The sequence below is a fragment of the Schistocerca nitens genome, chromosome 8 (assembly GCF_023898315.1).
Source record: "Schistocerca nitens isolate TAMUIC-IGC-003100 chromosome 8, iqSchNite1.1, whole genome shotgun sequence".
NCBI lineage: Eukaryota > Metazoa > Arthropoda > Insecta > Orthoptera > Acrididae > Schistocerca > Schistocerca nitens.
Genome location: NC_064621.1, coordinates 420,688,787 through 420,710,080, shown reverse-complemented (window position 1 = coordinate 420,710,080; position 21,294 = coordinate 420,688,787). Strand labels below are relative to the sequence as shown.

The following is a 21,294-nucleotide window of genomic DNA, read 5'->3' as shown; positions in this document are numbered from 1 at the left end:
CAGTGTCAGAAGAGTGTCGCCATGATTTTACAGGCTGAGAGCGAGGTTTTGAACGTCTTCTTCGAAGGAGAGGTAATGTGGCGCCATCTCATGGAGTACCGTTTTCTTTAAGGGTAGAAGGGGTGAACGCATCTTTCGTCAGCTGTGACGGTATTTCAGAAAGGAGTGTCATGATCAGCCTCGTAACGCGCAAGCAGTTCGCGCAAACGGTCCTTCTGGTCTTCTCTTAGGGGATGTGGAACCCATCTGGCACGCACCATTGATTACCCAACCTACCGGAGGAGTATGTCAGCACTACCAGCGGTAATGTCCACTTGAGTAGCAAAGTATTTGTTGTGAGAGAGTTCGCACGTTCCAGTATTCCAGGAGTCACGGCAGTGTGCGGCCGGCTACCATTAGGGACCTCGGTCGGGTTTGCGTGACCTTTTTGCGATGATAACAGGCGCCTCGTCCAACGACTGACCGTGCTTCTGTTCACTGCCAGGTCTCCGTAGACATTCTGGAAGCGACTATGAATTTGTGCGATGCTCTGGTTTTCCGCCAAGAGGAACTCAATGACAGCTCTCTGCTTGGAATGCACCTCCGTTACAGACGTTATTTTGAGCGCTACGTTTGGTGCCGCCACTTGTCTGAATATCATTAAATTGTAGGTACTGAAGAGGGAATATTCCACAGTAAATTCCGAATTCCTTCAATCGAAACTGGTTGGGAAAAAATGCGCTGCATTAATTACCGAACACCACTCCTACTTTTGCCTCACATCATTCCCATCCCTATGCCACGAATTGTGATGAAGTGTTATTGGGATCACGATCAATCAGTCAACGATCTGCAAATCATTCTATTCACAAATGTCAATCATTTGGGATTTTTCCCACGTCACAAAGTTTCCAGCCCCATGCCTATGCAGTGGTATAAGGCAACCTGTCACCAGTTTCTATTTTTTTCTTCAGTTAGTCGATAATATGTGTACCGATCTTGGTTGAAACTGTTCCACATTTGTTGCGTCTTTGTTTTCCGTGTTACCTCTCTCCTATTCCCATACTGTAACCAATCCAGATGTATCAATTTTCACGCAGACTGTCACCATGAAATCCACCAACATCAAATACTGGAGATAAAACGCTAATATTCGTCATTTTCAACCATTTCACACTCCCAGCCATCTGCACCATTTTTAAATGTACCATAGTGATGCTTTACAGACAGTAAAATTTAGCGAGTAAACACGTTTAGATCGCTTCATATACGCCCCCGGAAAAGAAAGGCAACAGCCTCAAAGACCAGTGAGGTGACAGGTAGTTCATCGTCGAAGGAGTGCACGATAAAAAATTCACACCAAATGAAATAAACATGTTAAAGTAAAGGGTGCGCGAACAGTGTAACTCTCTCTGACGGAAACGCAGGCGTGTATTGTAAAATGACTCATAAACGTGTCGAGTGCAGTCCTGTGATTCATTGTCCCTAACACCTGTTGTTGCAATTCAGCAGTGGTTCTTGCAGGCCCTCGAGAACGCTAAGTTTCCACTTTATTTTGTCCATACGCGTTGAGTTAGCATGGGATCTGATGTTCTTGCTGGCCAGGACAGTTGTAAATGATAAACAGCATATTACGCCACAGCAACTGTATGTGGACTACACTGTCTTGCTGAAAAAGCACATCACCTTCCTGTCGAAAAAAATGGTAGTAGCACGGGGATAACAGTCTGTACCATTTAGCGACTCCTGGTCACTTTGCTCTGCGGAAGCAACAGATGTGAATGCAAGTTGTTCCTCATGCCCCCTACACTACGAAGCCTTGGATGGAATGTGTTTTGTGGACAACAGAGCGCCATTCCACTCTCCAGTTAACTCTGTCACGACACCAACGCAACCACGCATGGTGGTGTCGTGGTGCCAGTGATAGCTTGAACAGAGTCACACGCGATCTTAATCCTGCTGTAAGCAGACGGTTCAGTCTGGTTCATGATAACATAGCAAGTGCAACATGTACCCGGATTTCGTGCCTGCGTGTTCTTCGCTCAGCGATCGCTGTTCGCACAGTGAATGGATCTAGAAGAGCATCTGTACTACGCGGACGTCGGAAACCTGGCCTATAGGTGTGGGTTTGTTCCACAGCCCATTGATGATACGCTGTGCTCAAAAAGTATAGCATTCCGTCGAGACGTTCATTAAGCTTCCTACAGGCATACAGTGCGACGTCGTTCAGATGGCTTGAAGCTGGTATAGAAGAGTGCACACTCGTCAGTGGGGTATGGTTGTACGCTAGAATGAATGTTGCAAACACTGTTCGTCTCTAAAACCGGAAAATTTATTGCCTGAAGAGCCAAAATAGACGGTGTACAGGCAGTTGTCTGAGCGCCATCTGATTACCGATGAACGTGACAACTGAATCACTAACACTACAGCTCCTTAGTACGCATAAATTGTAATTTGGTGTCACTCAACACAGTCCTTAAGGGTGTTGAATTTTTTCTGGCAGTGTATTTCTTCCTTTGCACAGACTTTTCGGTTCCAGGCATCATCAGATTTGTAATTAAGATTAAAGGAGCATTACAATGACAGGTGTTTGTTATGCAGTATCAGGATACAAAAGATGAAAAGAAATTTAAAGTTAATTTAAAAAGTCGACTCACCAAAACTCAGAAATTGTCAAACAACGTACACTGTGAGACCAATAAATTCGATGCCTAAACGGGGCATGACATGTGAACTCGGTTAATAAAATTGACAAAAGCTCCCTCAAAAGCGTTAGTGTCTGGGACGTTGCCTTAACATTTCTTTATTTTTATCAAGTCGTACTTATGACCGATAGTCTGTAAAATGAGAAAACTTCGAAGTTAAAATATAAAACAACACTTAATTCAGAAATTTTGCGTGGAAACTTCAGTGACAGTGGAAGTTTGAATCAGATTATCTAATGGTACAACAGTTTATGTGTCATGTAATGTTATCACATCTTCACTGAAATTATCGCCACTTTCATTCATTTCGCTTCGGGGACTTTCATTCATTTCAGATTTATATGTGGGTGTAGGCCTACACTTTTACCAAATTTCTGTCAAAATTACGTAAAATACTGAACAAAAATCTTTTAAACTGTGGTTTTGCAAGAACAGTGGCACTAATAATTTTTCAGTCGAAAAAGAACACAATTACGCACAAAAATTTAGAGATAAGTAGACAAACCAGTCGAAAGGCCAACATCCAAAATTTTGTTTATTACGTTGGTAGAAGTATGCAAATCTTTGGACATAAAACCTTGAAAAGGGTAATTTCCAACTTCAACATACACTTATTGTCAATTTATAACCTGTCTGACAAGCATCTCTGGACCGAACTACAGGGAAAGTAGTAAGTAGTGCGGCTACTGCAAAAAAAAACTATGCCAATTTGTCCTCCAGCACTTCAGGTATACACTGAATATCTGTCATTACTTTTCATACCCAAATATGTTTCGGCATATTTGTGCCATCATCAGCGGTATCATGTTTTATTGCGGTCTGGAGATACAGAATCCTTTCCGAAGAAAGTAATGATTGAAAAATTAGACCTACATGTGTTTTAATGTTTTGTAAGTTCTAGAAAGCTAAACTCAGTAGGAGCCTGATTAACTAGTCGGATAAGACAGAGATTTGGAAATCAGATTTGAGACTGTAAGATATTACCAGTGGAAGATATGGACTCTGATAATAATTTATGTGTTATGAACTGCAGCTGAGAGAACGGTAGAAAAGTAGGAAATAAAGCAGATGGGACTTGGATAGGTCTAAAGAACCGCTGCTTTTCGTGAATGCCAAATGCAGTGCTTGGCTACAAAAAAAAAAAAAAAAAAAAAAAAAAAAATGGTTCAAATGGCTCTGAGCACTATGGGACTTAACATCTGAGGTCATCAGTCCCCTAGAACTTAGAACTACTTAAACCTAACTAACCTAAGGACATCACACACATCCACGCCCGAGGAAGGATTAGAACCTGCGACCGTAGCGGTCGCGCGGTTCCAGACTGAAGCGCCTAAAACCGCTCGGCCATCTCGGCCGGCGCTTTGCTACGATTGGCAGATACAGGGAAAAGAAATAACACAGTACAAATGGGTAACCTTGAGAGATAAAACAGGGAGTGCAGCAGATGATTAAAATACGAGGGCTACTCAGAAAGTAATGAATGATCAGTCGCGAATTGGAAACGACAATTAAATCTGATGAAACTTTGGGCAGAAATGTTGGGCTGTGTCTTTTGTATGCTCGTAGGTAGCGTCCCGTCGCCCTTCCCAGTTCTGAGCGCATAGAGAGCTCGTAAAGACACATAGAAAATAGTATCTCCTGCCTAGTATGGGTGCCTTCCAGGAGATTTCCTCTGATTTTATGCAACCCCACATAACGTAATATCACGCACTTCCTTCTTCATGACAGATCTCGGACGCACACTGCAACGGTAACGAGGACGCTTCAGCAGCGATTTCGATGGGAAGTGTTTGATCGTCCATCGAACAGCCAGGACTTGGCTCCATCGGCTTTTCATCTCAGCTCAAATGAAACGCTGACTATGAAGACAACATTTGGCACAAACAACGAGCCGCAAACCAGGGAAGAAAATTGTCGGAAATCACAGAAGTCTGCCTTTTACCACGAGGGTATTGGAAAATTGGAGCGGGGACTATGTGAAGAAATTGCTGGAAGGTTGCAAATTAAAGTTTTTATTTTCAGTGTGGTTTCCATTTCGCAACCGATCGTTCCTTACCTTCCGAATAGCTCCCTAGGTAAAAATACAAGGCTCAGTTGAAAATCGTTGATATGAGAGAGTAAATTTTATTGATGAAAGGTGAAAATTTAAAAACTTAGCAAATCAGAATGGTGAACGGGAATACAGGAGTCTAAAATCTGATATTGGAAAAAACTGCAAAACGGCTAAGGAGGAATGGCTAGAGCACATTGCAAAGCTGTAAACCTATGCATAACTGGGGCAGAGACAGGTGCCCCCTATAGGAAAATTAAAGAGACATTTGGAGGAAAACAAGCACCTGTATGGATATCAAGAGCTCCGACAGGAGGCCAGTACGTAGCAAAGAAGGAAAAGTTCAAAGGTATAAGAAGTGTACAGAGGAGCTACACAGGGTGAATTGAACCTTAAGACAATACTGTAGAAATGGAAGAGGACAATCATCAACATCAGATGGAAGATATGATACTGCGAGAAGAATTTGTCAGAGTACTGAAAGACTTAAGTGGAGTAGATGACACAGTCTCAGAATTGTGGAGAGCCTTCGGAGGGACAGCCGTAACAAAACTGTGCCACGTGGTATCCAAGAGATGTGAGACAGGCGAAATACACCCAGACTTTAAGAAGAATGTAATGATTCCGATTCCAAAGAAGACATGTGCAGACAGTGTGAATAATAACTAACCATCAGTTTACTAAGACATGACTGAAAAATACTGACTTGAACTGTTTCCAGTAGAGTGGTAAAAGTGGTGGAAGCCGAGCTCGGGGAAGATTACTTTAGGTTCTCGAAAAATGGAACACTCAGGACAGTATTGATCCTATTTATCCTAGAAGTTAAGTTGAAGAAAGGCAAACCTTTTGCAGATGTAAAGAAAGTATTCGATAGTGATGACTGAAATATACTCTTGTAAATTATGAGGGTAGCAGGCATAAAATACAGGGAGCGAAAGTTTAATTTCAACTTATACAGAAACCAGCTTGCAGTGTAAGACTCAAAGGACATGAAAAGGAAGCAGCAGTTCAGTAACGAGAGAGACAGGGTTGTAACCTATCCCCGATGTTGTTCGATCTGTACATAAGTCTTTCAACTTAACTCTAAAATACCGTTTTTATGTTGTGTGTGTGTGTGTGTGTGTGTATGTGTATGGCGCGTAATGTTGGAATGTCTCCTTGCTTGAGCTTGCGCGTCATTTAAATGTTTTTCTCACTCCCACGAAAAATCAAAATGGCGCATCATACGTTTCAGGAAAAGTTTAAGATAAACCACCTGCCATTCAGTCCTGTCATCGAGCCCGAAGTGGAGGACGCCATCGTGACGGAGCATCCGATCAAAGTACTGAAGGAAGGCCGCTTCAACAGGGTTCCCGTGCTCACTGGAGGCACCTCTGGAGAGGGCGTGGGGTTCGTTGTGGGTAAGTCTCTGTCACTGTACATCCACAAATGTAGTGCCCACTCAGGCCGATGTCACGTTCCATTACTGTAGTAACGTACTCCGGCGATGATATTTCAGACTGTGAATGCACAACAGTAAAACAGAAATCATTGGGTGGTCGTGGCAAATGAGCTACATGCGACTGATTGCTAAGGTACCGTGCCATCTCTATAAGTTCCAAGTGGGGGTCTTTGAAACTATCGGCTGTAGAGCAACGATTTAGCTGTGGATTTGCTGGGATGAATGCTTCCTCTGTTAAATACTCACGCTTGCACTAAGGTGGGTGTCGCCTAGTGTCTAGATAAGGACGCGGATAGCACTGAACTTTTCGCGTGCCTTCTGCTTCCGCATAGTCAAATATCTTCCACTACCGTGACACATGTAGCCAAGATGTTACGTGAAGAACGTAATTTCCCTATCCGGTTTAATTAGCACAGAGCCGGCAAGGAAAATATTTTATTGGTGGATTACAATTTTCCATATCCACTGCTAGTGAGATAGTATTATTCGCCAAGTAAGAGAAATTATCCATGATTCCTGGATCACTGTAGCTACCTGACTTTACAACTGTAAGAAAATTCCTAATCAGACCACTGGGTGAAAATTTGCACACTGCTGGTACAGCGTACTCTGTAACCCACTTCACTAGTAGTGAAAAGTTTTAGGCACAAGGCAATTTACAGCGTATTTCTAACTCATATTGTGTAGATTGCACAGAGCAAATTAACAGGAAAACATGTACATTATAAACGCTCTAGAATGGGTTTTGGGTGGAGGTAGGCGCACTGAAGTGTGCTAAACTGTAATGTGCCATTCAACAACGAATTACTGCCTCAGAAAAAAAAAATACTGGACTCCATATTGAATACAGGGTGCTTATAATAAAATTTTCGCAACTTGAGCCAGTGTAGGAGGAAAACTATTTAACGTATGGCTACCTAACTTTATAGGAAATGTTCAGACTGTGCGCTGCAGGGTTTTGCTTTGTTAGTAGTGTGTCATCGAGTTGCCGTTTGGCGGCAGTGCTCGTGCGGAGAAATAAGGTTGAAACACAAGCATCTATTGCAGAGAGGCAATATGTTTCTGGACAAGGTGAGCAGGACTTTACTTGTAAAGCAGGTTTATCAAAATAACAGCAGTAGTGTTGCTGTTCTTCCCAAGTATCGACACATTACAGGAATACGGAGACATCCTCTTTCCGCACCGGGGTTGAAAACATGATGCTGAAGTTCGAATTAACTGGCGATTTGGAAATTGTGTCTGGGAGAGGCCGACGGCCAGTTCTGCTACCAACTGTTGAACAAGTTACTGTTGCTTTTGTATCCTCATCGACACAGTGGAGTCTTGTGCCACAGGAATCAAGGGAGAGGATGATGTTTGGTGGCTGGTATCTTCTTTCTCCAAGACAACTGCACACATGTAGTAACAGAATTCATTATTTACATGAACAGGAAGCTACTTATCTTTAACACGGTACAAGGCCCGCTATGCGATGAATGACAGACGCCAACCTGGAGTGCCAGTTGGTGCGTCAGTGACTGAGCTAGTGACTAAGAGACTGTGGTAGTGCTAGTGCTAGTGAACGAGACCCTCCGGTCAGCAGCGACGATCTAAATACTACATGAGGATGGTATCTGCTATTTCGGACATGTCCGACAGAACAGATACCATCTTCATATACATAAGGCCTACCGGCCAATGATCTTCTTCGGCGCGGATGTACATTGCCCGAACTCTTGCGGGAATCGGTAGACTGACTGACGCGAGTAATGAGTGCGATGGGCAGGGGCACTACACATGTAGTGTGTGGACAGCAAGTTGGGAATTTGGGTCCCACGGGGAGCGTGCCAGAGATAATTCCCTGCAGTCGCAGTATCCTCTGTGTCCTCTGTGGCTCAGACGGATACAGGCTCTGCCGTGTAAGCAGGAGATCACGGGTTCAAGTCGCAGGTGGGGAACACATTTCCAATTGTCCCCACTGATATTTATCAACGCCTGTAGCAGCTAAAGGTCTGGATTTCATTGTGCTTTCGATCTAAATGCTTGCCGAGGAGAGGACGTTGGTGGTCTGTTGCTTGCGAGTCTATCTTTGGCCTGTCCTCTAATAGGCGAGCTTCATCCAGTGCCTACTATCGATCTTCTTGCTACATCTTTACCGAACGGAGTGCTGGCGACAGCTTACGCCAGCACAGTTGTCATGGCTTATAATGCTGTATGTAGTGTGCTATCTTCAAGCAGTGCACAACCTGTGTCGTGACAACTGAACATTCCGTGTTTCACAGTTCGAAAAGTGCTGTGAACAGTTGTGAAATCGTGTCTCTACTATGGTTTCAGGCTGTCGTGGATGCAGGTGGTCCTCACCTTGTGCAACGTTTGTAGCCTGGAATGTAAACGCGATGTGCTGTTAACAAATGTTACCTTCTCGTGAGGAAAGTAAAAGATGTTTATTTCAATGATTTATTCGTTATTTCTCTTTCGCGTGCCCTTGTAAGTATTTCCACATAATGTTACTTTTCTGTGATTACTCGTTTTTCATGGCGGCTCTCTCAAGTAGCAAAAGCTTACTTATAACCACCCTCTACATGTCTCCCTATTTATTTGTCTCCAAGGAGTCTGCTCGCGCCGGCCGTTGAAGCCCTTCAGAAATCTTGAGTCAGGAAATGGGTTGTTTCCAGAAAGACAAGTGTCCACACGAACGACGTCCTCTGTCAGCACAGCAGGCGCTGTTGTGGGTTCCCATGTCGGCAATAAGGGGCCGTGTGCACAATGATGCACACACTTATAACACTGACACAAGAGTGGTACCAGCTCTTCTCTTCAGAAGAGTCCTGCTTCTGGATGCAGCATCACGATGGACGTATCCGTTTGTGAAGGCTCCGAGGAGACTTGCCAGATTGTTTCATCATTGTGTTAGGGATCCAGGACCATAAGTAATGTTATGAGGTGCTACTGGGTACACAACTCTGTCACATCTGTTTCGCATAGCCGGCCGCTGTGGCCGAGCGGGCCTAGGCGCTTCAGTCCGGAACCACGCGGCTGCTGCGGTAGCCGGTTCGAATCCTGCCTCTTGTATGGATGTGGGTGATGTCATTAGGTTAGTTAGGTTTAAGTAGTTCTAAGTCTACGGGACCGATGACATCAGACGTTAAGTCCCATAGTGCTTAGAGTCATTTCAACTATTTGTTTCGCAAAGCCGGTAATTTGGTTAGCTTTCATTTCGGATGTGTCAAGGCTGTTGGCTGTGTGCAAGATAATGGAAGATTGCATGTTGTTCGTGATGTACCGAATTACTTCGTATAAGGGGGTGTTAGACTGTTTCCCTGACAAGCTCGCAATTTCGACCTCTCACCCACTGAAAAAAATTAGTTTTGCGTTGCCGAGAGACTGACACGTTACCACTTACAGTTACAATGATTGATGAACTTTGGCCCAGAGTTTAATCAGAACGCAGAGCTGTACCCTTATTACTGACACGACATCTGTTCGACGCGATGCTAAGCCAGGTTAGAGACCTTCTATTTACCTGAGATTACCGCTTTGTGTACTAAATTTTGCTGTGTGTATACTCTACAATCAACAACAAATTTTATCATTCATTCTTCCTACTGTACTGTCCACACACAAAAAGTAAAATCTCGTCATTTGCTCTTCTGGGTGTTGCAAATGTAATGGCCAGCTTTTCGATTGCTAAAACACTCTGCTTACATACAAAGCAGTGAGTTACAGCTTTGTTCTTGCCGGTAATGTCGTTTCTGTCCGTTTCTGTTTTGTTGGTTTCAGCTATAACATGATCTAATAGCATCTCCGCTGACTTTCAGATGGTGGATACCTGAACGATACCGAGAAGCTACAGACTTTCAACGACAACTTCGAACTGGCCGTTGCGCCTTTGGTGCATCTCCAAACTGAAGAGGAACGGATCAACGCCACGTGGAAGTTGCACGACTTCTACTTCGGCCAAGGAGACATCACATTCGACGATGCCCAGAGCTTCGTCAATGTGAGTTTGCTATAAAATATCATCATCAAGGACAGTTGCGACACTGCTATTACTGTTTGTTGAGGGTTTTCATCGCCGCTGATCGGTATCATTTTTTCATTTGTGTAGGAACTCTACACATACAGGGAGCGAAAGGCTATTTACAATTTGTACAGAAACCAGATGGCAGTTATAAGAGTCGACGGACATGAAAGGGACGCAGTGGTTGGGAAGGGAGTGAGACAGGGTTGTAGCATCCCCCCGATGTTATTCAATCTGTATATTGAGCAGGCAGTAAAGGAAACAAAAGAAATATTCGGAGTACATATTAAAATCCATGGAGAAGAAATAAAAACTTTGAAGTTCGCCGATGACATTGTAATTCTGTCACAGACAGCAAAGGACTTGGAAGAGTAGTTGAACGGAATGGATAGTGTCTTGAAAGGAGGATATAAGATGAACATCAACAAAAGCAAAACGAGGATAACGGAATGTAGTCGAATTAAGTCGGGTGATGCTGAGGAAATTAGATTAGGAAATGAGATACTTAAAGTAGTAAAGAAGTTTTGCTATTTGGGGAGCAAAATAACTGATGATGGTCGAAGTAGAGAGGACATAAAATGTAGACTGGCAATGGCAAGGAAAGTGTTTCTGAAGAAGAGAAATTTGTTAACATCGAGTATAGATCAAAGTGTCAGGAAGTCGTTTCTGAAAGTATTTCTATGGAGTGTAGCTATGTATGGAAGTGAAACGTGGACGATAAATAGTTTGGACAAGAAGAGAATAGAAGCTTTCGAAATGTGGTGCTACAGAAGAATGTTGAAGATTAGATGGGTAGATCACATAACTAATGAGGAGGCATTGAATAGGATTGGGGAGAAGAGACGTTTGTGGCACAACTTGACTAGAAGAAGGGATCGGTTGGTAGGACATGTTCTGAGGCATCAAGGGATCACCAATTTAATATTGGAGGGTAGCTTGGAGGGTAAAAATCGTAGAGGGAGACCAAGAGATGAATACACTAAACAGATTCAGAAGGATGTAGGTTGCAGTAGGTACTGGAAGATGAAGAAACTTGCACAGGATAGAGTAGCATGGAGAGCTGCATCAATCCAGTCTCAGGACTGAAGACCACAACAACAACAACAACAGGAACTCTACAACATTCAGATTTACTTCCATGCCTAATTATGTTATTACATCATTCTTCCTGATGTTTTCTCCCCTCCTTGTTGGCTTTTTAGATCAAGATGCGTAGTAACATTCTCATTATAAATGGGTGGACTAAAATATGTAAACATAAAAAGTACAACACATTACCTTGCTTACTTAGGTGCAGGAAAGTAGTTTCCATTCAAAAGAGGCTCCAGTAGTCCTCGAATGGATACACACAAGCCCTGTATAGTTTTCAAGGAAATATTGCACCATTCTTCCTGCAAAGTAGCGGCAAATTCAGGTAACGATGATGGAGCTGGATAGCGATCACGCACCCTTCTCTCCAAGGTAGACCACAAAGGCTCAGAAACATTCAGATAATGTGACTGTGATGGCCAGGGTACAGTTCACCTTCATGCTCACCAGTCCTGAGCGATGCAAGCTGTGTGAGCACGGACCCTATCATCTTGGAACACAGCATCACTCTTACGGAAAGAATATTGTACCATGGAATAGACCCGATCAGCCAAAATGGTCACGTAATCCTTCGCACTAATGCGACCCTGAACAGTAATCACGGGGCCAATGAGTATGGCTGCCGAAATCATCACCTAACCCCTGCCATCGGATCAAAGGATATTCTTCCGTTACTCCACAGTCCAGATTTTATGGCTTCGGCACCACGTTTTCGAACAACAGGCATTTGAAAGAAGGATGTGATGTTGCGGAATTCCAACTTTCCTTGCAATTTCCAGCTAATGGAACTTCCTTCCTGTTGTAACTCTCCAGGCTTTCCCGGCTAGGTCTTAACATGTGGAATAATCGGGTCTACTGCCGGATGTTTGTGTTGCTCTGGCACAATATTTCGGCCACGTAACTCGTTGCCTTCTGCAGGTGCTACCGTATTGGAGGATCTTGTCCAGTATTTATGCCCAGAGGGCGCTGGACACTCTGCTTGCCGTCAGCGCCCGCCTGGTGCTGATAGTCTCTTCCCCGTTGCTCCCTCGGACGTCCGCACCCCACTTGGTCGCCATCTGTGGCAGCTCTCTCAGGCCCGTCCTGTGTCGGGCGCTCTGTTGGCGCGGACGGCAAACAGAGCGCCCAGCGCCCTCTGGGCATAAATACTGGACAAGATCCTCCCTTCGTGTTGGTTTGGCGCTGACAGGATTTGCGAATGCGACATCTACATCTGCAGTGTCTTTTGCAGCTGTCGTCGTCTTATTTTCCGTTGGAATTTGCTTCAGTGACCGCTCATCACGATCACTCAACACTTTTCTCGGGCGTTGTATCATAGCGGATGATACTTTTCTGCTTTCTCTGTATTCGGTATTTAGCTTCGATACGCTCCCTCTTCAAACAACACACACTTCGGCTAGCTTGGTTACGGAAGCACCCACCATAGGAACATCAACAATTTGCCGACGTCGAAATCACTTAGCTATGTACTCACGACCACACAGAATACTGTTATGGTCAGAAAGACACTTCCAATGTGTTGAGGACATTGCACAGGTGCCATTTGTGGTCAAATAGAACAGTGTTACTTGCAGGATTCGCTAGCAGCTGCATTTGTGTTGAACCATACATTTCTGACGGTGTTTCCATATTTTTGGCCACATTCGAACTGTATTTTTGTTCGTCCTGTATATTCCAAAGATGGAAATTCAGAAGCACAGCTGAATTTAAATGTCTCAGTTTTGAGACAGAGTGATCACTGTCGCAATCAAAATGGGTTATACTTACACATGTTAAGCTTCTGAGTCTGTGACTCCCTGCCTAGTGAAAGCCGTTATTTAATAGGGGCAACTGATCACACCTGGCCCTTATTCCTTCACCAGATACTCCAGTGCTTCCCAAAACAGTTGAACGCAAATGTTAGGTTCGTTCCTTAAGCAAGACTAGAACGACATTTCCTTACCTAGTCAGACCGTGTGCTTTCTGATCCCCCAGACTTCAACAGTACGTTAAATCCATATGCTGTTCCCTACTACACGATCCAGTCACATGAATGTGACCATCACCTGCGTTCGATGTCAACGTGCATTGACCACTCACAGATGATAAACGCCAGCACTAGCAGTGGTTTACAAAGCGAGTCGGGAGAATATGGTGGCAAGTAGTGAAGTCATTGTCGTAATACGGAAGCGGAGACATTTACCTGACGTACAAAATCTTCTGATCATTGGCTTGCGAGTCAAGGATGGAAACATTTCCGTAACAGCTAAGTCTGTAAACTGTTTGCGTGTCAACGTGGATAAAGTTTACCCTACATGGCGCCGAGGCAACTGTAGTACACCACGCGTCATATATGACAGGGGTGAACGATTGCTGCGGACATGTGTAAGGGCGAAGAAAAGTGCAACTGTTGAACAACTGGCTGCCTACATTAACCAAGGGGCAACCAACACTGACTCCGCAATGGCCGCTCAACAAACTTTGCTGCGTAGCAGGTGCCTGTTTCATTCACCCATGCTGACTATTGTCCATCGGCGACAAAGGCATCTACCAGCAGGACAGTACGGCAACTGGACATCCACTGAGTAACGTCAAGTGGCCTTTCCAGATGAATAACGTTTTATACTTCATTGGGTAGATGGCCGTTGTCGTGTACGCGTCATACGCCCGAAAGCAAACACCCCGCAGGAGTTATGATCTCCAGAAAGTTTTGTTGATGTTCCCTAGGTGGTCTCGTCATTCTAGAAAGCAATTTCCTCGACACGATGACATCTACCAGCAGAACAATGCAACGTATCACACAGCTCGCAGTGTAAGTGCGTGGTTCGAACAGCGCCTGCATGAGTTTACCGAACTTCCTTGGCCGCCGAACTGCCCGTATTTAAACCCTATCGAGAATCTGCGGGACTACCTCAATTGGCCTGTTCGCGCCATGGATTCTCAGTCAATAAATCTTGTGCAGCCCGCTACACGCTGGAGTTGGCATGGATCCAAATCCCTGTTGGTATCTTCCAGAACTTCACTGACCCACTTTCTCCAAGTCCCGCAGCGATCCGTGCTGAAAATCGTGTTTATTCAGGTTTTTTACGGGTGTTCACATTAATGTGGCCGTACAGTGTACAAATGACTACGCTGGGTATATTTTCCTAACTCCTGCAGGATTACTCTGTAGACTCCTTTTGTGCAGTGGGCACTGACCCAGTGTCCTGGTGTGTGTTGCAGCTGGTGACGGACCTCTCGTTCTCAGAGCCGACAGACTCGCTGGTGCGGTACGTGTCGCAGCTCTCGGACCAGCCCGTCTACTACTACGAGTTCGATTACCGCGGCGAGGTGCTCGGTAACACCACCTATGGTAAGCCGCTTATTCATTATACTACAAGCACATTATGGCTTTCACACAAGGGACCAGAGATTCTATCTTTATTGAAGGATATTCTTTGAGGTATGTAGCTACATTGGATAAGCGAAGGAAGGCGAAGACCACAGTGCACCAGGACGTAATTAAATAAGGTATTTCAGTAACACGTAGGTCCTCCATTCAAGCATTGTGCATTGTCTACGTCCTGGCTCTAGATGCTACTTTCGCCGGTGGCATCACTTTACAATTTAGAGAAACGTCAAACTTCAGTAACTCCGCAAGAAATTTTGAAAGCTGATCCTCAGTATTGGTAAAGAGGATTTTTAATGTTCCTTCTCCTGGAAAAGCTGCGTATAAACTGTTCGTTTGTTTCGCCCATCTCAGATATCTTTACGTAGAGCTAGATATGCGAAATGCCAAGGTATGGGGATTGTGGGATCACGTGCGAAGTGTATAAGCTGTAGTGCAGCTGTTTTTTAAGTGTGGTGTTGAATGTCTACCAGTTTTACTTTTATAAGTGGGAAGAGAACACCTAGTGATACAATCTCAGAGTAGCAAACTCACCAACAGACTAGAGATATAGAGAACTTGCTACTCCACTGCAAATCTTCTGAGACAAACGATATAAATTACGATAAATGGTTGCTGAAGAGACTAACTTTCAGCCTTCTATAAGTATGCATTTATCCACTTCACAGTGCTTTGTGAATAATGCTGAAGAAAATAAACCTGAAAACTTTGCATCCTGCAAATAAAATACACTGTCGTGGTGGAAGGAAACAAAATTTCAATGTCAGGAGTCAAGACCGAGTGAAAAATACTACAAACTTTTGGCGCAAGTTAACCTTAGACTGTGTTAAACGTGGGCGGATGTTTAGTCGAGAACGTATTTTCTGCCTTATGATTACCCTCGTAATATAGTGAGCAGAATCCATTCGAACTTATTTTGAACATAAAAATGGTTCAAATGGCTCTGAGCACTATGGGACTCAACTGCTGAGGTCATTAGTCCCCTAGAACTTAGAACTAGTTAAACCTAACTAACCTAAAGACATCACAAACATCCATGCCCGAGGCAGGATTCGAACCTGCGACCGTAGCGGTCTTGCGGTTCCAGACTGCAGCGCCTTTAACCGCACGGCCACTTCGGCCGGCCTATTTTGAACATAATCAATCACAATATGTCACAATGAAACATCTAAATATTTTTGAGTGGAATGTTTGAAGCACGCTATGAAAAGCAATAATAAACAAGTAACGGTAGATGATTGTGTCTAACTATGAATACACAGTAAGAAAACGAAAAAGGATAGCTTGCCTACTGATGCTTTGATAAAGCAGGAACTCTAACAGCTGTAACTTGAAAGCAGAAATGAAAATAGTGGTCAGGATCCAGATATTGTCATAACGAACTGCTTGGAAGTTCTACCAATACGGTAACAAGGCTACTTGTACAGTTGATTTCCTTCACAATTTAAAGACTTAAGATTTGCTGAAGATTTTACGACTAAGAACAGTACTCAATAAAAATGCTTGTCGGAAGGTAGTATGGTTGTTGTTACGGTTTGCAATCGTGCAACATTACGCTAATATTTCAGCAGTGCTTGCAAGTGAAGTGTCCTTGCCCCACCACTCCTACGTCAACACAGGTATTCTCGCTAACCACCTATAAACATACGCCAGTCAAGCTATGTCTGACTCGCAATCTGACCGTTTATTGTTATTTTACAACCCTGTAATCAGAGTACCAGGCTTAAATAGTGTAGCTTGGCGCCAATACAGTTCTATTCCATCACGACAATTAACGGTGATACGCGGTCTTCCAGTAGACCCTGCCTATCGCTTCAATGTGCCGAACAGCAGCTCCATCGAGATGCTATTAAGTTTCAGCGACATTATCTATGACTGAAAGCCGCAGCAACAAATGTGTATGCGACTCCGAGTTCGAGTCCCAGTTCCAGACAGGTTTAGCTTTCCAGGAAGTTTCAACTTTGTATAAGCTCGAAAATGGTGGAACAGAGGGCATTAAGCCCTTTTTTCATACATTTCAACATACTATCAACCACAGTACAGGCAAAGCTGTACCTATTTCCAGATATTAAGATCATGCGACATGTGTTGTAACTATCGTAGAAAAAGAGCAGTGCTTATTAAGGGGAAGCACCAGGAAATGACTCATAAATAATATCTTGAGTGACGTCTTCCGTAGTAATGACGTGCCGGAAATCGTAGCCACGTTACATTATCACGTCGATAATGATGAAACTATCAGTGGTCAACACGGTGGACACAGTCTGAGAATGACATTTGTAGCTCAAGACAGATACACCGCTCTTAATGTTAGACCAGTCGGCTGGCATTTGATCTATTCCATGCTACAAGAAACCACACACACACACACACACACACACACACACACACCGACAGGGACACAGACAGTGACATCAGAAAATTATAATAATAATAATTAATAATAATAAAAACCACCAATTTACAGTGTGATACAGTGGGGACAGCATGGTCCCCAATTAAAAATTGTTCCAATTTCACTCCTGGCTAACTTTAGAGATATCTGTTGTACCGTTAATGAGTGACAAATTGACAGTCCTATCATACAAATATCCGAGGCTAACAATTTGTAGAAATGTAATATGGAGCTAAAACCTTTGCTCACTTGGTCGTGACGGAAACGCCAGACTGTGAGCCATTCCCCTTTTTAAAGTCCCTAACGTATCTACCAGATCACGGAATCAAACATTCCAGGCTCCGCTCGGTAGAAGTCCAGTTATGTTTGTCCCGATGACGACATCCTCCTGTGGAGCCTCCGCTCGGAGATCTGAATGGGAGTCTATCTTACCTCCAGAATATTTTACCCAAGTGGATACCATCTTCATTAAAAAAATATACTAGAGCTAAATGCCATCAGAAAAAGTGATGCCGTAATACCTCATTGCTTTCAGCCGTTCGCAATATCAGCACGGAAAGGCTACGTTAGCTAATATCACGTGGCCAGATCAGTCACTCATACAAGCTGTTGGTCCCGCAACTTCTGAAAAGTCTACTACCCCTCATAAGGAACTCAGCATTAGTCTGATACCCTTCTGATGTAATAAATTTGGAGCCATTACTCTCCAGATACCCTCTTACCTTTATTCTATATTTTCACGGAAAATTTTTACCATCATTACAGTGTCACTTGAAAACGCCAAAATGCCATAACAAGATTGCCGTGATACACATATAAGGAATTAATAACATAACAATAGAAAAGTAGCAAAAACTTCGAAATGTTTTTTGGTAATATGTTGTTCTTCGACCTAATACATGCTGCGTGCTCATCAGATAGAGAACTTTTCAATTTAACACCTACTCATTTGTCATGAAGTTTACACGTTTCCACCACTACTCCCCTCGAGGAACCTCTACTCGCCTCCTCCAAATATTTTTTGCACAACATGAAAGATTCTACTTTGCGCTTTTACTCAGACTCGTTCATGACTTATACCAAGTTCCTGACATTCACGAAATTGTTCTCAAATCTCACAAAATATAGAACGTATAAACAGGTACACGATTAATTTATATTTTCAGCTATGAGCAGTATTCGACTTAATCAATCACAATAAATAATAAACACATTTAGATATCCGATAAAATTTTAAAAAAATATTAGCGATAACGATGTTGCACAATCAGGTCTGCCACCATTCTGAAACGTCCTCCTCCCATAGGCCACCACAGCGGGGCGCGGAGCTTCGGCCAGAAGGCTGGGGCACAGTTTGTCATTCAGGTACTGTAGGGTCTCGCTGCTCCTACTTTTGTCAATCAAAATTTGAGAAAGTACTGACGGCATTGGTATGCGCAACAGCTCACCTCTATGGGCTAGCGGGTGGTTTTCCGAGGTCAGGCACAAGGAAAAGTTGACGTTGGCTCCAAGTAGCACACCACAAATAGATGGACGAACCGAATAGCAGCCCAAGTCAGGCCGAGATGACTCTTCCTCAACTACCATATGTGCCGTTGTTGTTCCTCAATGCAGCGCTTAAGATGATGTTAGCAGCTGTTATTTCGAGTAAAATCAAATGAACTGATATAACTTCTGGACGAACTGAATTCTCCCTACTTTCATTCATTATTTTATTTGTAAAACATTTTTCTTTCTCCTTTTCGTATTGCCTGAACAGAACCATATAAGACTAAAGAAGCAGAGACTAGCACATCATAGGTGTACAACAAAGCGTAGGGCTCGAGGCAGGGATATGCTGAATGAAACGTGTATGGTTCTCAAGAGATCTATGCTTAATGCCTTCCATGACTAAGGGAGCAGAATATTATTGAAAGATGTTTCAGAATACCCAGACAACTTCCAGTCGTATGTAAAAGCCGTAGTTGTACTAAGATTAGTGTTCAAACACTCATGAACGAGATGAAGGCTGAAATTGGGACTAGAAAAACAAAAACAGAAACGCTGGACTCTGTTTCCACATGTTCCTTTACAAATTAAATGTCCGGAGACTTGCCCTTGTTTAATTCTTCCACCATTGCTAAATGAATCCTATAGATATTAGCGTCACTGGTGTTCGAAAACAAGCTCCAGGACCCGAAAGAATACTTGTTACATTATATACCAAATTTTCGACTGAGTTATCTTCTTAAGCATAAAATATCTCAGATGCGTCGAACAAAAAACTGTATCCAATGGAAGGCAGTACATGTCATATCCGTCTACAGTAACGGTAGCAGAAATGATCCGCGAAACTATTGTTCAGCATACGTGAATTACATTTTTTGTATAAACTTAGAACATATGCTCAGCTCAACTGTAATTTGGTATCTAGAACAGAACGACCTCCTCCATGCCAGCCAGCATGGACTCCGAAATCATCTGACGTGAGAAACCAAACTCGCACCTTCCTCACGTGACTTGCTAGAAGCCATGGATAAATGCAGTCAGGTGGATACAGTAATTCTCGATTTCCGAAAAGTCTCTGACTCAGTATCACGTTTGTGCTTATTATCAAAAGCACGGTCGTGTTGGTTATCAAGCGAAATTTGTGACTAGACTAAGTTTGTTGGTAGAGAGGACGCAGCATGTTATCTTCGATGTAGAGTCATCGACAGATGATGAAGTAACTTCGCGTGTGCCCGAGGGAAGTGTGGTGGGACTATTGTGGTTCATGTTGTATATTAATGGCTCTGCAGATGATGGAAATGTTAACATCACAGTTTTCGCAAATGACGGAATTATCTATAATGCACTACTGTACATAATTATTCAGTTTGGTCTTGATAAGATTTCAGAGTAATGCAGAGATTGAACACTTGCGTGAAATGTTCAGGAATTGTATAATAGTGCGTTCCTCGAAAAAAGAAACGTTGTAATGAATAGAGTATCAATGTGTCACAAGCGGAATCGGTCAACTCATACACATATCAAGGTATAACATTTTGTAAGATTATAACATGGAATGATAACATAGGCTGAGTCATGGGTGAAAACACTTCAGTTTATTTGTAGAATACTGGAGAAATGCAGTCGATCTACAAAGGAGATTGCTCAAGTGTGTGGGACGCAAACCAAATAGGACTAACAGGGGAAATTGAACGTACACAGCGAAGGGCAGAACGAATGGTCACAGATGTGTTTCCCACCTGCGAGAGTGTCACAGGGATGCAAATGAAACTGAACTGGTAGACACTTGAAGACAGAAACAAACTATCCCGAGGAAGTTTGCTTAATTGTTCAAAGTTTTAAGAATCAGCTTCAAATGATGAACTTAACGTAGACCTCGCGAGGACAAAATTAGAGAAATTACAGCGCGCACACAGCTATTTAAACAATAATTCTTGCCGCGCTGCATACATATATGGAAAGGTAAGAAGATATAACGGGAATAAGACCTAACAACCTGTACAACAGAATGTTCCTTCATTCATTTCGCAGTGATTTACGAAGTTCGACTGTAGAGGCAGATCAAATTAAAAAAGGAAAACCACAAACATCGTGGTAAGTAAATAAGCTTTTACAGCACAAATCGAACTCACTGCTTAAATGCACACTTCTCTTGTCCAGTAGAGACATGTATTTGTTTGATGATATGCACAAAACAGCATCGGGTAAGTGCTGGAGATACAGATCTAGACTCATAAATCCTGGGTTAAATACACTCCTGGAAATTGAAATAAGAACACCATGAATTCATTGTCCCAGGAAGGGGAAACTTTATTGACACATTCCTGGGGTCAGATACATCACATGATCACACTGACAGAACCACAGGCACATAGACACAGGCAACAGAGCATGCACAATGTCGGCACTAGTACAGTGTATATCCACCTTTCGCAGCAATGCAGGCTGCTATTCTCCCATGGAGACGATCGTAGAGATGCTGGATGTAGTCCTGTGGAACGGCTTGCCATGCCATTTCCACCTGGCGCCTCAGTTGGACCAGCGTTCGTGCTGGACGTGCAGACCGCGTGAGACGACGCTTCATCCAGTCCCAAACATGCTCAATGGGGGACAGATCCGGAGATCTTGCTGGCCAGGGTAGTTGACTTACACCTTCTAGAGCACGTTGGGTGGCACGGGATATATGCGGACGTGCACTGTCCTGTTGGTACAGCATGTTCCCTTGCCGGTCTAGGAATGGTAGAACGATGGGTTCGATGACGGTTTGGATGTACCGTGCA

At 43.4% G+C, this 21,294-nt stretch overlaps 1 protein-coding gene across 1 annotated transcript in view; it reads left to right on the top strand.

Moving 5' to 3' along the window:
* Positions 1 to 21,294, top strand: part of LOC126198949 (venom carboxylesterase-6-like) — a 94,821-nt gene that overhangs the window by 62,807 nt on the left and 10,720 nt on the right. Inside the window, exons 6-8 of the mRNA XM_049935594.1 lie at positions 5,969 to 6,134; positions 9,973 to 10,154; positions 14,466 to 14,595. Coding sequence (XP_049791551.1) covers positions 5,969 to 6,134; positions 9,973 to 10,154; positions 14,466 to 14,595 — 478 coding nt within the window. The remainder of the gene's footprint in view (positions 1 to 5,968; positions 6,135 to 9,972; positions 10,155 to 14,465; positions 14,596 to 21,294) is intronic.